A 16384-nucleotide genomic window follows, 5' to 3' on the forward strand; every position below is an offset into this window, starting at 1 on the left:
CTGGTTAATTCTTGCTGATGTTGCATGGATAGGCTCCCTGTACTGCATAATGGAAGGATGGACATAAAGGACTGCACTTACAATTGCTTATATGTAGCACTCATTTTGTAGTGAAAAAGTTTTCGTTGGATGCTGAAATCGAGTCTTGTTCTTCATTTTTGAGTTCCTAGTGTCCATTCTAGCTATTTCATACACGCTGTGACCACTTTAATTCACTCGCGAAAACACAAAGAATGTCATTGCCACAGTGGCTCCAGATTACTGAGCTGCCTTGCTGTTAGAAGAACCCGATGTGACAAGCTAGTAACGTGGGTGCTCGCTGGGGTCCCCTGCAGCTCGCTCTGTCACAGCTCCATTCCCCTTCTTTTCGCAGCACTCCCGAACCGCCCGCCTTAAACCGGGATTGCACGACACAATAGCATGTGATCGCGGGCGGCGGAGGGGCCGGCCTGCGTCTCTGCATTGGCTGGAGGCAGAGCTCCGCTTGTCTATTTATTTTTAGCCAGTGGCTGTGCTCGTACTGCCGTGCAGTCGTCCGTCTCGTTCCCAGTGGCTGAAATAAGTAGCGCAAGAGGAGCTTCTGCCGCAGCAACCGAGAAGGGGGTGACCGTGACAGGCAGCGATAGCCAGTGCGCCGGCACATCGCTTCACGCTATCGGATCACAAGTTGGACTTCTAGCTCGGTGACCTGTTTTGGAGGTGCGTTGCAAATGGCTAGTCCCGGGTTGGACCTGGAGGAAAGTCGGCAGCAGGACGCGTCTCCTGAACCTGCGTTTCACGAGGCTCAGCAGTGGATCGAAGTAAGTCGCTTTTCGAATTAAGGGAGGAGGGTTGCGCTACTCCAGGTCTGAAAAAGACGTGTTAGATGACCGGACCATTTTAGGGTCCCCTCATTTTCCATTTTTCTCGCGACCAAATATCCGTCCTCATCATCACCTGTTGTTTAAAAAAAAAAAAAAAAAGTAGGGCAAAAGTTGTCAATGTTTTCCTCGTTGGGGTACACTGGTCATCATGCAGATTAGATACTAGCGTATTACCAGCAAGCCAGTAATTCAAAACTGGAACGAGCAGGCAGACGCCTTTTCTTTTTTTAGGGGTGGCTCGATCTGAGACTGAATAATGCGCTATTCACACATTGTTTTGTGTCGAACAAGTAGCCTGTTTATCTGACGCCGGAGAGGCTGTTAAGGGGGCCGGCCTGACGCAAGTTTGCGGTAGATGCAGGATGATTGACTAGAAGCTGAACGAGGTGCTCCTGTTGACAGGTAGCGGGGACATGCTTGTCTGTGTTTTTTTTCCCCCACATGGTGATTTGAACGAAACATCTACAAAGTAGTCCCCATTGTAAGTAAGGGGCCGCTGGTGACCGCAGACTTGCCTGCGCATCAATGGCGATTTTCGTGTTCACAGCCGAAAAAAGCGATTGTTGCTATAGTTACACTTGTCGGGGCTTTAGCACCTTTTATGTGCGTGCATTTGTTGTATACCGGGTCAGCGGCTGTGCCTTCACTTCAACGTGGTGGATGCGGGAGCGGGCTGATGATGGGTGATTGTTTTGCAGAGAAAATACCGCGATTCAGGTTTAAACTGCCTCGGCGTTCGCTTGATTGATAAGAGCGAGTGGCTGATGTAGCACCCCCCCACCCCTCTTCTTTTGAACTTAAGGCCTGCCAGCTGGTAATTCCCGATGTTCAATACTGCAAACTGCACACATCGGAAAAGGAGGGTGATGCACCCCCACCATCTCCAGCAACTTTTAATTCTTAATGCGGCTAATTATGGAATCCCGTATTTAACGCGGTTCTAATCTCCTTACTTGTTTTGTAATCAGGGGGGGGGTGAGAGAAATACCAGTCAGATATATGCTCCTTATAAAACGCACTAAATAAATGGATTCTGATAACTACCCAACTGCATGTCGATGCCTTTTATATATCGATGTAATACTGTGCCTTTCATGCGATGTGTCTGACGGGAGGGGGCTTATTGTGGAGAATTAATTGACAGTCTATAAATGTGATAAAACCTGGAAGTAGTTTGACTAATTTTCAGAATTCAGCTCCTCACATGTTGGGGCGGAGGCCCGGTATCAACCTTTTTTACATATAGACTAGTGTCGCCGTATGTTAATGTGTAGCCGAATGTTTTTAGCATCGTATCTGTGCAAACTTGGTGAAATCTAGTAGGACACTATTGTTGCCAGAACCCATGCATTTTTCATTAACCAGTTCAGGCGGCTTAAATGTCTCTCCCTTTTTTTTTTTATACAAATGGCATGAAAGAGAGACGGGCCAGTGCGATCTTCCCTATATAGGCTACTGTAGAAGCCCCTTAGAAAAAGAAAAACGTTCTCAACCTTAGGAGCTGAAAAAATCGGATCGGGGAAGTTGAATTGGATGTTTAAAAACGAGCCATTTATGCCTTTTTATTTAAATAGTCCAGATAACGGTTTAGACAGTTTAAGCTGTAGGATCCTCGGGCAGATTTTTTTTTCTTCTCATTTGAGCAGTTTGTATAAAGCACCTTTTGTAGATCTGGTATTTTAAGAAGAATTTGGCGATCCAAAATAACAGTGCAAATGGTTCCAGTCATCAGCATGATTTTCAGTTCTTGATATGTTTTAAAGAAGGCACTCACAGATGGCGAGTTTGATAGCCGGCCTTGTCAGGATGTAGGAAACGGAATTTGTATTTTAGTTTTTAACCCAGTCTAAGCTTTAGTGACCAATGACCCTGAACATGACACTATACATATAATGTGCAAATATGTTCGTTAAAAACAGAACTTAAAAATTTGCTTTCACAGTTGCTAGGGCCGTTGACCTGCTATAAAAACTACAGCGTGCGATTTGGGCCGATGACTTTTAATAACCTGCCGCGGCGCTTTCATACGACTTTCTAAATTAATTGGTTACGCAAAGAAGGCGGATGTACCGAGTTGAGCTGAAGCTGTGGTGAGCACATCATAAACTTGGGTTGTTGGTTTTAAGGATAGCAGCGGTTGCATGCTGGAACTCCGCTCTCTGAAACGTAGAGATCGAAATGAGGCCTCTTGGTGTCCATAGTTCAGAGTTATGAAAAAGTGAATATATATGATACTTGGAAAAAGCAACATTTTTGAGCAGCATATCAGTAGTTACTAGAGACTGCAGGACTAAGCTTTGATAGTCCAGTCCACATCTGGATAGTCATTGCTGGAGCCAATAAATCAATATGTCTATCAAATCGTATTTTATATTGGAGTTTGTGAAGTGTGTATCTTTTAAAAGGAAAAAAAAATGGATGAAACTTATTTCTAAGATGGGGGGAAAAAAAACAAAATAATAGATGCAATGTTTTTGTCAGTATGACTATCTCATCAAATTGGCGATGCTAAATTGGCCCTAGTGTGTGTTTAGTGTTTTGGTGGGTATGTGTTTGCCCTGTGGTGGCTGAGGTAGGCACCAGCACAACTCCTCAAACCCAGAAGGCCTTGGTCTTGATTAAGCTGGTTAGAAAATGACATGACACGTCCTTCATCCATATTTTATATTGACTACTATTAGAAGACCATTTACAATGCATTCCTGATGATTAGAGTGCAGATTATGAGACTGTCGAAATACAAGGTGATAGTAAATTTGGACGGTGTTGGAGTGAGCATGAGTATGGCAAACGGTGGCTCCTGCCTTGCATACAGTGATTCTGGGTTAAAACTGCATTTGAAAATGGATGGCTGCAAGTACCTAGATGTTGTGAAGGGAGTCTGTAAACAATTTGCCATTAAGTGAGAATATGAAAGGAAGAACTGAATAATGCAAAAACAAAGATAGACGGTATATAAAAGTAATGTTGGCTCAGAAGGATTGGTTGTGAAATAATTCCAGGGCTTCAAGATCAAAAATATGATATCGAAAAGACTGGATTTCAGGTGTAGTCTGAATGTTCGAAGAGGCCAAGTCTTGCACCCTGGGCAGTGATTTTCACAGAGGAACAGACCAAAAGTGAAAGAACATTTGCGCCGTGCGGCTGAAGTTGGAAAGTGCCCAATAGGAAGCTCTAGGAAGGACTGGGTTGAGAGACTGGCGATATACCTGTCACTGGCCGGTGCCGTCCTAGATACTGTATGTACTATATGACCTTGTATTCATTTTATGTGAACTTGGAGTTCCTAAGCACAAATAATTCTAATAATGACTCAAAATGTCCAACTGAAGGAGAAGAAAACCGTCAGACCCTGGATAGTCACAGAAAGGGCAAACGTAAAATCTTTGTAAATAAGATTTATTTTTACTGAAATGCTCTGGGGCACAAAAATGAGCTTGTTGCAGAACAAGAAAAGAAATGTCAAGAAACGGAGCACAGATGTAAAAAATTAAAAAAAATCTTCAGTCATTTACACAGGCACAGAAAATTGTGATGAAACTCGCCAGTGCCAGCATATTCAATGAACTGCAAGGGACTGTGGGATTTCCCCCAGCCTTTATAAGGCTGAGGTTGGTGAGGGGCAGATGGCCCAGCCTCTGGGGGAAGCACACACAAGACACATGGAACACAACAGAACAAGCATGAACATGTAGGAATTAAATAATAACCAAACTAATAAGTATCAAAGAATAATGCAAATTACCAGCCAGAATACTATTAACATGAACAAAAAAGGCAGAAATGGACTTCAAAAACACCTGTTAGGGGAGGAACCCTGGCTCAAGTATAACACGTCAGCCAAATGATGGTATTACCTGGTTCATTTTTTTTTTTCCACAACTACAGAATTTTTGCTGCCTCTTGGCTTTTAATTTGCGGTTAGTTTATTCTTTAACTTTGACTTTACATAGACTGTACATTTTGTCAAGTGTAAATTACAGGTGAAACAGCTTTATTTTTGCCTATTGTATTTTAATTTATTTTTAAAGCCATTTCCTTTCTCTTCTGCATCCTTTCATGGGATCCATTCATTCATTTGTTCGTTTGTTCATTCATTATTTATTCATTTTCCAATACGTGGTAGTGAATACCTGAAGCCAGTCTCATCAGCATAGAGTGCAAGAGAGCCACCAACACTGGCTGGGATTCTAAGTCCATTTCAGGGCACACACCCTAGCACTTGGTTTGAGATGTGGAGGTCTAAAGCAGAAATCTACCAGGCTGCATAAACAAGACCCCTGCTGAGATGCAACAGAAGAGCCCTTAAGTCAGATTAATGAATTACATAATGTGCTTTGGTTTGTTTTAAGTCTGTTGGCATGTGCAAGTGGATCGGGGTGGGAAATGATAAAGAGCTGCCGCTCCAGTACAACTGGAATTTGGGGCGAAGAGAGCACAATGGAATGGAGAGTTGTAGAATGCTGTTGTCCTTGCCTCTCTGCAGCTGGACTAGTATTGTTAGGAGAGGTGGCTGGCTTCAGACTTTGGCTTTCATGTCCTATGAAAAGGAGATCTGTGTGTATGTGTAGATCAGGGATCTCAAACTCCGGTCCTGGAGGGCTGCAGGGTTTCATTCTAACCCTTTTCTTAATTGGTGACCTGTTTTTGTTGCAAATTAATTTTAATTGACTTGCTCTTAAAGACTCGGACCCTATAATTGTTTCTTTTTCCTTAATAAGTACCCAAACAATTAATGAGATACAAAATGAACCAAAACATGACCAGCAAACTGACCATCATACAATATCTGTAGAAAGACGAAGGTCTCAGGAATGTTGATTTACTCAGCTCCCCAAAACATTTTAACCCTGCTGTTAGAAAAGTAAAGCAAGTAAAATCAATTGTGTAAATATCCGCTATCGCACAATGAGAGCACCAACAAACCATAGAATTAAAGAGCGTGTCTAATTAACAACAAGACTCGGTGCCTTATTAAGCAACTGGATAGAGTGAAATTGGTTGAATTTGAGGCCCTGACTTAGTTGGTCTTCTGCTGGATCCCTCACTTCACATTTTATGTCTGTTTAAGGAAAGAAATGAAGCAATTCAGTGGAACGATGAAGAAATTACAGGGGACAAATCTTAAAAAAAAAAAAAAATATTCAATCAATGAAAATTAATTCAAAAGAAGTTAATTAGCACCAAAAACAGGTCACTACTTTAGGAAAGGGTTACAATGAGAACTTGCAGCCACTGTGGCCCTCCAGAACTGGAGTTTGACGTCCCTGGTGTGGATGGTACATTCTTTTTCTAGAGCCATCTTTTGGGATCTTAGGATGGTGTTGGGATACCTATTAATGTGAGCGCACCATTAATATCATTTTTTTCATGTGTGACACTTTACAAGTGCCCTTCAAAAAGGTGCTGTCTTTGCTAGTGTAAAGTGCTGAACATCTGGATACTTCTGTAAAAAATCACTTTTGTTTAAAATCTATTTGATTAATATTGGCTGATACTAGCACTGTCTTGTTTTTTTCCTTTCCGTTCATTCCTCTTCACTCTGTAAAATAGTTTTTAGTATTGTCTGGATGTTCATGTAATGGCCACACAACGTGTATAGTGCACAGCTTACTTTGACCCAGCAATTCATGCTGACCTCCAGGACTGCACAACATGTTGAGTTCAAAGGCAGGGCAGTGAGGCAAGCCTGCAGGTTAGTTATATAAATAAGCATCTGTGTGCTTTACTGTATACTGGAAACTGGCTTCACTTAAGAGAGAGAGAGAGAATGTGTGTGAGTGAATGTGCCCTGCCCATGGATGGTTCTTGTTGTTGCCGAATTGGATTAAGTAAGCTTGAAAATGCCACAAGAGATCCATGTTTTGGAATATGTGAAAGTATGTCAAGGTGACATACAGTACTTGGGTATATGTACAGTGTGATAAGTGTGCGCATATATGTACTTATAAACTTATATGCACGTAAAATTTCATTGTACTCTTGTATATGTGACAATGACCCTAAACTTATTTTATATGTATATATTTATATGGGGATGGGGGGTTTGAGAACTTGTTTAGTCAGAGCCAGAGGATTTGGTTTCATCATATTTACTTTGTACTATGTGCTCTTCTTTTGTATGTTTTCTCCATTAAATATGTAATTTTATTTCTTGTTATATACATTTGCATATATCCTTGGCATACATGAATGTTTGTGGAGGGCTGGCATGATGGTGTGTGACCTTCTCTTGCCTAATGTTTATGCTATGTGTGGGGATATCCTCTACTGTATATTTTTCTGTGTATACGAATTTTGAAGTGTGTGTATTGTGGATAGACTGATCACCCATGGGTTTATGATTTGGGGAACCACCTAGCTAGCACTGATTATATTGAACAAAATAAAGGAAAAAATGTACAAAGGAGAGTGTCGGCCTCAACTGTCAACTATAACAAAATATTACTAGATAGGAACTTGTCTTCTGTCTTTCACTCTTTCAAGTATCAAAATAACGAAATATATAATGTATATATGTGTGTGTATATACATACATACATACATACGCACATGTATGTGCACATTTTTTTTTAAATTTTTTTTATTTATAATATAAAAAATGTGTGTGTGTGTATATACTGTATGTCCATTGTGAGATGTTCAGCCCGGACACAACCAAATGGACACAGACAGTTCTTAAAAACACTTGTTTTATTAAACTAGTGTCCCGCACACACACAGTGCTCCAGTAATACAACACACTTCTTTGGGCTTTTTAACGTCTGTGGGCCGCCTTTCTTCCTCTCGTCACTGGAGCTTCGTCCACCTCCAGCTCCCGATTCTAGCTCCCGAACTGTAGGAAGGCGGCCCCTTTTATAGTCACTCGGACATGCTCCAGGTGCTTGTTGATGTTCTTCCGGAGGCACTTCCTGGTGTGGCAGAAGTGCCACATGAGCACTTGGAAGCACTCTGGGCATCTCTGGAAGGTCCTTCCTCCATCTTCCCAGGTGTGGCGGAAGTGTCGATCTCCTGGGCTCCACAATGCTCGGGGGCGTGGCCACGGGCCCCTGTGGGTTTGAGCCTCCTTGCTCTGTCCCTGTGGTCCCCTCATCATCCAGGGTGTTTCCCCCTTGTGGCCAGGGGGACGTATAGACCACCTCCCGGTCCTTCCAGGTGTCCCGGCTGGGTCTGGCCCCCAGCCTCCTGGCACACCATATGTATGTTGTAACACAGAGAGACTGTACCAGTTAAAGGTTAGGGTCCCAGATGGGACGCCCCTGTTTAACAGGATGAAAAAAATCAAATAGTCCAAAGGAAAACCGTATGGCTTCACCCGCCTCTAAACGTTCCTTCCCATAAGGAGGATCCATTGTCTTTGGTATCTGATTCATCAGTAATTGCTCATTGTCAGTCTGAGTGCTTCTTATATAGTGGAAGGACTGAAAAGGGTGGAGCTTCGGGAGTCTGGGTGGAAGTGATGTCCGAGTTCTTCAAGGGTGTTCCAAACAGAAGTTGGAGAAATGTTTAAATTTCCTGAGTAATGGAGTGAGTCTTCAAGTTGCTCCCATGGCTCGGGAGTCTGGCTATATGTAAAATAGGTATGGTATACATTTTTGAACACTTCATCGAAGATCAGTATGAATTATCGTATTTGCATTTCGTTTTAACAGTTGGAACACAAGCAGGTTAAGTGACTTGCTTAGGGTAACACTGTGATTCAGGGGCTTGAACAAATTGTGCCCACCAAATAATTTAGATTTGTTTGCACTTGCTAATATGTGTCAATGTGTCCTGATGCATACACACACCCACAGTTCTCTGCATTGTAGGGCATGCAATGCTGCAAACCACACAGATTTTCATTCTGTATTACTGGAACTTCACTCTGAAGATCAAATCACGTTGGTGGACAAATTAAATCAAAGATTCAGATAATTCTAAACAGTAAATGTTACTGAAGTGCTGTAGTGACAGGTCAGCTTGATAAATGGCAGGTACATATTTTGATTTTTTTTTTCTTTCTCCTCTCCATAAGAGTACCTTTATAGAAAGAAAGAGGAGAAAAAATACACTGCATCCATCTAGGTCTGCTCTGTTTATGTAGGTTATTATTTTTTAATGCTTAATTTAATTGCTTGTAATCAATGCCCTTCAAAAAAGGGTCATGAAGGGTCATGTATTATTTGCTGTTTTATGGTGCAGTAATAACTTGTCTGAAATTGCATATAAAATGAGGAAATCTATTAAAATCAAACAAATAACGCATCTGTTAATTGAAAGTGCATAATTCCGCCGGTATGTTCTTCAGATCCAGTGCCTTTAACCTGTTAAGTCTTGCTTTTGCAGCACTGGCATATTTCCGATGTGTGCTCTGTCAGGTTCTTTGTAAGTAAATGTGTGTTATGAATAGATGGCAAGTGCTGGCACTGTACCATGTCTTTTATTTTTTATTTATTTATTTTTTTGTTCTATTGCTGTATTTGTGAGCCATCCTTTTTTTTTCTTTCCGTGTCTTCTTTCACAATTCAAGCTTTTGGAGGCTGGGCATTGTCCCATCATAAGTGATTGTAGGGCAGAAGTCTAACCTAGAAGGGCCAATTTACAATTGTCAGTATTTCTTACCTGCACACAGGGCCGAATTTTCACGTTTCTACACCCTAGGCCAAAGCACATAATTCTGTGCACCTACCCCCCATGATAAAGTTGATTTATAATTTTCAGTTGAATATGTAATAGTTTATTTTTAAAACATATAAGCAATTAATACAATCTTTATAATCTTTGCACCACATTATCTTTTTTTTATTCAAAACTACACTACTTATGAAATTGCATAACATTAACACCTACAAAAAAACTTTCCATCGAATTTCTTCAAGTCATCTTAAATACCTATTAAAATTTCTTCCTTCGTGCTTTTGTCCATGAAAAAGCTTCAACTGTTTCATTGAAGTCGACAGATCTTGTTAAATCTGCTTCAATGCAAAGGCATTCAGCATATTTTGCTGAATCGTAGATCTTAAATGATCCTCGATTATTTTCAGAGAAGAAAAAGACCTCTCGGCTGAGGAATTCTTCACTGGCGTGGAGTCTTGCGCCAAACAAGCGATCAGCTGAAACAAAAGAAGTAATCAAGAATTTAATAATAATTTAATTATTTTAATAAATTAATTTTATTAAAAATAAATCACTACTTTAAAACCAGTTTAAAAACATAAAAATAATTAACCAAAATAGCCTATATAACCCATACACGGTATGACGATTACTACTTTGGTTAGTTCAAATTATTCACTCAGAGGGCATATTCGATATGAAAAACAGCGAATAAAATTTACAAATTTCAAAAGATTTACATCGATTCTCATCTGACATTATAGAATTCTATTGGAATCTTTTGCATTTTGTGTCAAACTTGCATTACACTACATTAAATGATGCTGCATAAACAAGACATAAGTTGTGAATGTTTCATGTTTTGTAATAAAAATCTCAGCCCCCCTTATAATTTGGCGATCACTCCTGCCAACCTTTTCTGCTTACGGCCATGAGTAAACTAAACAGTATATTAAAGTAGTAATGTTATATTTTACGTACCTACTATCAGTAGATATGTAGAAGTCAAGCGATATAAGCGTAATGAATCACTATTGTAACGGCAAATCTGGAATTTTACTTTAACACATGGTTTACGCTGAATGTGTGAGAGAGAAATAGCAAATGCTTTTTGCCTGTGACTGCGTAAGACAGCGCAAGCTGAAGAGATGGGCAACGTAAATGTACCGCTCAATTTATTTAATGTATATGGATGTAAATTTAAAAAACAGCTTTTTATATAGCCTTTTCAAAATAATAGTGAAAAATTTGTAAATATTTGGTTGTTATTTCTTCTGTATGTACGCCCCCCCGATTGCTGCACCCTAGGCCATGGCTTAGGTTGGCCTTATGGAAAATCCTACCCTGCCTGCTCAACTTTGGGATGTAGTAGAAAAATGGAGAAAAGCCCATGCAGATATTGGAAGAATAAGCAAACTAAATACAGATCACTGGAAGAGGAGTTTGTTTTAATCCCAGTCTACTTATTTTAATAAGCCCATCGCTATTTAACATTATTATGTTTTTTGACAGTATTAATATGGAAGGTCTGTTCTTATTTAAAGACAAAAGTGTATGCAGTAGAATGACTGTTTAAACTGGCTAAGTGTGTGCACTGACAGAATTTTTTTTTTTTTTTATCTAGTAAATGTCTACATGGCTTTTACTGAGTGTAAAAGGCTCCCTCAGTACAACTAATTGATTCAGTAGCAATATAACGTTAATAAAAATGTGGAGTCTATCAGAAGTTTGTTTACCCATATACAGTAGACCTTACACTGGAAGACATTTCCAGTGATTTTTAATTACAGTCATTATTTGCATCATCCTAGCAAGTTGTGGACATGGGGCCCTATGAAATCCCTTTTTCATTTTTCCATGATTTGGATTTTTGAGTTTTTACCAATTTTCTTATTTTTTCCTTCAAATGAGTTGATTAGGAAGCATAGGTAGGGCAAAGGTATATCTGTCACCCTTGGAAAACACTGTCTTGCAACCTTCCAGTAATCGGCCAGCTCCACAGAAGACGAGACCCTAATTTGAAGTACAGCATAAATTTGATGTCCACTCTCGACAGTTCTGCTGATGGGTTCATCAGACATTTCATTTTTATGTATCCTCTGGTGTGTTTTTCGATAGCCAGGGACTGCCTGGGATCAAACACTCTGACCAGCATATAAACCTCCTTCACAGGATGGACATCCCCAGTGTTTTGAAAACTTGGCAAAGGCCAGGTGGAATGCATCATACATTCCCCATCAAGCACTTCTCACCTTGGTTGATGCCCATCTGATACAACAACTCCTCAGTTTTGGCACCAAAGCCATCGGTTTTTGCCATTCCATTCATTAGGTAGGAGCCCAGATCCTCCATGATGATGTATGCTGAGACTGCAGTAGGACAGTGAGTATCATCCAGAATTGTAAGCGTACTACAACTAGTAGTACTACAACTAGTTTGATGTATCCTTCTGAGATGAAGGTTAACTTCACTTTTAGGGTCTCCAGTTTTTCCTTGGTTTCATTCAGCTCTAGGATATTTGTTACAGCCTAAGCTGATGTGTTCTCTGCCAAAAAGAACTCTCTGTAGAGGTGAATACAGTATATTTATTCAGTGTGACACCGTACCGATTTGAACCAGCTATTTCACCTAGTGTTTCCTGCTACATTGGGGGTTTTTGGCCTTGGTCAGCTTTCATTGACAAAAAGGTTGCCCATTTTCTTTTCCTGGCAGGTTTCTTGAAGGTGGCAGACTTCACCATTATCCTCACTGAAGTATTTATAGTGCTGCCAGGTCTCTGCCACCAAACTGATGACCTGATACAAGCAGGTTAAATACGCACGGTTAAGCATAACCCCTTTTAGAACGTCCTGGTATGCTTTTAGACAGTATGATGCATTGTCTGTAACCACTGCTAAAATGCCATTAAGATTCATCTGGTTGTTGTGAAGGGACTGAAGTACTGCCTGTGAAAAGGTGGAAAAGTTGCAGCTCTCCATAAAGATAACATCTGCCAGAAAGTATTGGCCTTCAATACCTATAGTTGTAATTATGTAAATTATTTGTAATGAGTCTTAAACGTTTTAAATGTTTACAGATAGAATGTTGAACGTTTTCAATCTGTAGCTTAATCTACTGCATACCTTAAAATTAATTGCAAAGCAAAAGCGAACTAATCTGGAAGATGCTAAATCTGGGAATTAAAAAGAAAAAAAAGAGAGAACTGATTTAAAGGTTTATTGCATCTGAGGAGAAGCCTGCTGTTCTGCCCTGGTTTGTAGGTACCAGTTTATAATGGTACAGTCAAATGTGGACTTTGCATACCTCGTCATCCCGAGGCAAAACATTTATTAAATCCAGAAACCGTTTTTAATTTTCAAAAGGGATCCTGCTAACAAACAATGCCATTCACTAATAATGTTCTATGGGAAAGACTGTTAATACCGGTTAAATATAACTTAATTGGTTCAATGACGTACAGTAAATACATCCCATACAATTAGAGCTGCCTACAGAAAAGAATTACCATACAGCCAAATGTTTCCTCACCTATCACTATGTTGAGAACGCTGTGGTCTCCGCTATCAGTGGTTTCATCAACTCCAACATAAATTTCCTTACCACAAATCTTTCGAAGAATGGCGTCCATATGTTGTTCAAAGACCCGGGGCAAATGAGTTTGACGAAGACTGCTGTCATTTTCTGGCAGTGTGCCTCCCTGTTTACAATGCTTAATAAAGAATGGATGTCTCTATGTCAATTTTTTCAAGGGATATGTCTGACTCCACACACCTGGCCACAAAGTCCTCCACAAACTGGCATTTTGCATGTGATGATTTTGCTATTTACTATATTGTTACCTGAAGGAGAACACTCATTGATCTTTAGTTCCCCTTGTTCTTTAGGTGGGTTTTAGATTTGACGTGGTCATTACAAGTATCTTTTCGTGTCTAGTCTATGGTATGCTGGCAAAAGTTGCAGAAGAATTGTCTAGATTCATATTGTTGTTGTGCGCTAAATTTTGCAATTAAAGTTGTGTTTCTTAGATTTTTTTTGGACGTAGTTGGGGTATCTGATACTGCTCGCTTTGACATTTTCGCCTGTCTCATGCAGCTAGCAAACTCCTGTGCCTTCAACGAGAAAACAAGAGAAACAAGCCCGAATAGACCGAGGCATGACTGCGTTCACTTGGAAAAACAACAAACTAGAAAATAGTAACTGGATGAAAGTTTAATATATTGGGAAGTTTTGTAACGGTCATCTCCTTAAGTCTCTAAATGCCGCACATTTCCATTTTTAAATCTAAAATGGTTTTATGCGTTATTTCTGTGATTCTGTCCGTATTCTCCCCATCATTGTATAGTGTGACATCCTTTTTTCATCGCACTGTGTGACTAGACATGACCACCTTAAAGTGCAGGAGTAGGGGTGTACGAGCGAGTTGACAATCTGTTAGTGCTCAGCTAGAAATGTATACAATGTGGCCGCAAGTAAAGAAGAAAAGTGGGTATTTTAGACTGTGCAAGTAGAAGAGAGCCTTGCCTATCCTGGGTCTTGTGTTTTTCATATCAGCGCAGAATGCAAAAAAGAAAAACGGGGGTTTGCAGTGAGTTGTGCTGTGGAGGTGGTTTTATCTAGCGTTATCTGCGTAAACATTTATAAACTTAAAAAAAAAAAAAAATGGTTGAGGAGCATGAACCTTGAGAGTTTGAAGGAAATGCTGTTGAAAGCACTGGTGAAAGAAAACAGTAGGGCAGCTGTGTGGGTGTGAGTCTGCCAAGGCATTGTCAGGATGAGTTGTGAGCTGCAATGCAACTCCTCCATGTCTCTAAATGGGGGCAGCCATACTTGGCATGAGGTACCAAGTTGCAGATACAGTATATAATGCAAGTAAATATATAGATATAGATGTATGTGTAGATAGATGCAAAATATAATATTAGAGAGAGAATAACTTGCACATGTGAGTGTGGGTTACAGTGCAAACTACATGAAGTCAGACGAGGTAATAGGGAAAGGAGGAAGAGGAGTCCTTTGTGACTGGAGGACAAAAACCTATGGATGGATGTATCAATGATATTATAGGTTTTTTTTCGGCAGTGAAGTCATTTGTTAGTGTGCTGTATGTCGGAGTCCTCCTGAGCAGCCTAGAAAAGGTTAGGAGGTGGCACACGTTACTCTCGGTTATCCCCTAGAATCTGAGAAGTTGGGACAATGCTGTGAGCCTGGACTTTGGATCAATTCAATTATCTTTCTTTTTGGGGAAGTCTTTAGTTCCCTTTAAGAAGCCTGGAATATGGACAAAGGCAAAAAAAGACTGGAATCATTGTGTTTCTGTCTAATTTGTAGGATTTTTATTTTTATTTAAGCACATGGAAAGAGTGATTTGATGGGCTTGTTTGTGTGATTCACTGAACTAATTTTAACTTTTGATTAATGTTTCCCGCATTTAATAAAGAATTGTCTTTTTTTTTTTTTTTTTTTAGCATCCTTTCTGTGTGTGTCTCTCTCACTCACTTTGGTTTATCCTCAGTATGACTACTGGATGCCCCACGGTTAGACAGCTTTCTGGTATATGGTAGGTCATCACAGGATTGAGATTTTGGCTGCACTCCCTGTACCTTGTAAACAGCGTACAGCCACTGGCACTGTCAGGCAGTATGGTGATTGTATGTCAAAATGAGGGGAGTGTGTGATACTGTGAAAATTTTAAGATGTGCACCAGCCATACACAACTTTTTATGATGAATTCTTAAGTTCAGTCACTTTAATAAAACTTGTGCTTGCAGGCGTGAGGAACGCTTGATTGCAGATATGGCAGGTTTGGTGTGACAAGTTTTTCATTTAAGATCTAGCCATTTAATTTTTACTCTGGAGACAGATTGGATCAAGTAGTTCACAGCTGTTTAGTTTTTGTAAATCAGAGTTACTCTTCTAACACTTTTTGTGTTTAGTCTGTTTTAGCAGTAGTTTTTCCTAGCTTTATCCATGCTGCGATTGTAAATCATTTATTTAGATGGAGGACTGAACTATACTAAATCAGTTTGGCAAAGAACATAGTCTAGAAACTGAGACGTAGGGATAAAAGTTTGTGGTTCTACCTCATAATCCTGTTTCTGCCACCAAGTGTGGCCTTCTGAGGATCTTGTTCATGAAGTCTTGGCTTTCAACCAGTCTAAAAGTTGAGTGAAGTATTGTAGATAGACTTTGACTAAGCAATGCCCACCTATTTTTGACATAACACGTGGAAGAAATGGCAACAGTACAGAATAATGCCAGGGGCAGTCATTTTGTGTTGCACTTCAGTGCTACAGCCTTGGGCTCTTGACCAGTTTTGTAAAGACATGCTCATAGACCATGTTTGGTTCTAGCTGCCTTGGATTTGACTGAATGAAGTGTATGTCCAAAGAGGGCTATCTCCATGCTTCAGTATTTGGTTTTATGATCCCTGTTGCCATCAAGCACTGTTTATGTAAGAGGAGATAATGTGAGGAGCGGCAGTATTGTCATGAATCAACAGCAGTTCACACCAATGGTACAAATGACTTTTTCTTTTGTTTTTAATAGCCTGCTATGCCACAAAGGAGGTTTCCCTTGTTGTTGAACACAAGTGTTTATCTCTACAGATCTAATGCAGACGCCAGTGTTTCTTTGGCATCAAAGCTTGGTATATGCACTTGTTATGTTAGGGTATTTTGGAACCAGTGGGGCAGGGAGTTTAGGTTTAATTTTAGGGCATTTTGCACATGTTAATACATGCACGTCACAGTAACACTGTTTACTACACTTAAAATATTGACAGTGTGGGTGTTGGTGTATTTGAGTTATAGAATTGTGTCTTCCAAGTTGTAACGTGGCACAGACATACTGCATTTAAAAACTGCTAACTCTGCCATTAATGGGAAGCTGCACTATAATGCCAGCTTTCATACAACGTTCTTTAC

General features: G+C 40.0%; 1 protein-coding gene across 11 annotated transcripts in view; it reads left to right on the plus strand.

The window, feature by feature from the left end:
• Positions 1–452: 452 nt before the first annotated feature.
• The window catches only part of LOC120527673 (LIM and calponin homology domains-containing protein 1-like), a 332902-nt gene continuing 316970 nt past the window's right edge, over positions 453–16384 (plus strand). For 3 of the 11 annotated variants that reach the window (XM_039751350.1, XM_039751351.1, XM_039751352.1), the window contains exon 1: positions 455–800. In XM_039751350.1, coding sequence (XP_039607284.1) covers positions 711–800 — 90 coding nt within the window. In that variant the 5' untranslated portion in view covers positions 455–710. Of the gene's footprint in view, positions 801–16384 lie in introns of all 11 variants that reach the window. The other 8 variants (XM_039751358.1, XM_039751357.1, XM_039751360.1 and 5 more) reach the window with 6 other exon arrangements.

Source organism: Polypterus senegalus, chromosome 4 (assembly GCF_016835505.1).
Source record: "Polypterus senegalus isolate Bchr_013 chromosome 4, ASM1683550v1, whole genome shotgun sequence".
NCBI lineage: Eukaryota > Metazoa > Chordata > Cladistia > Polypteriformes > Polypteridae > Polypterus > Polypterus senegalus.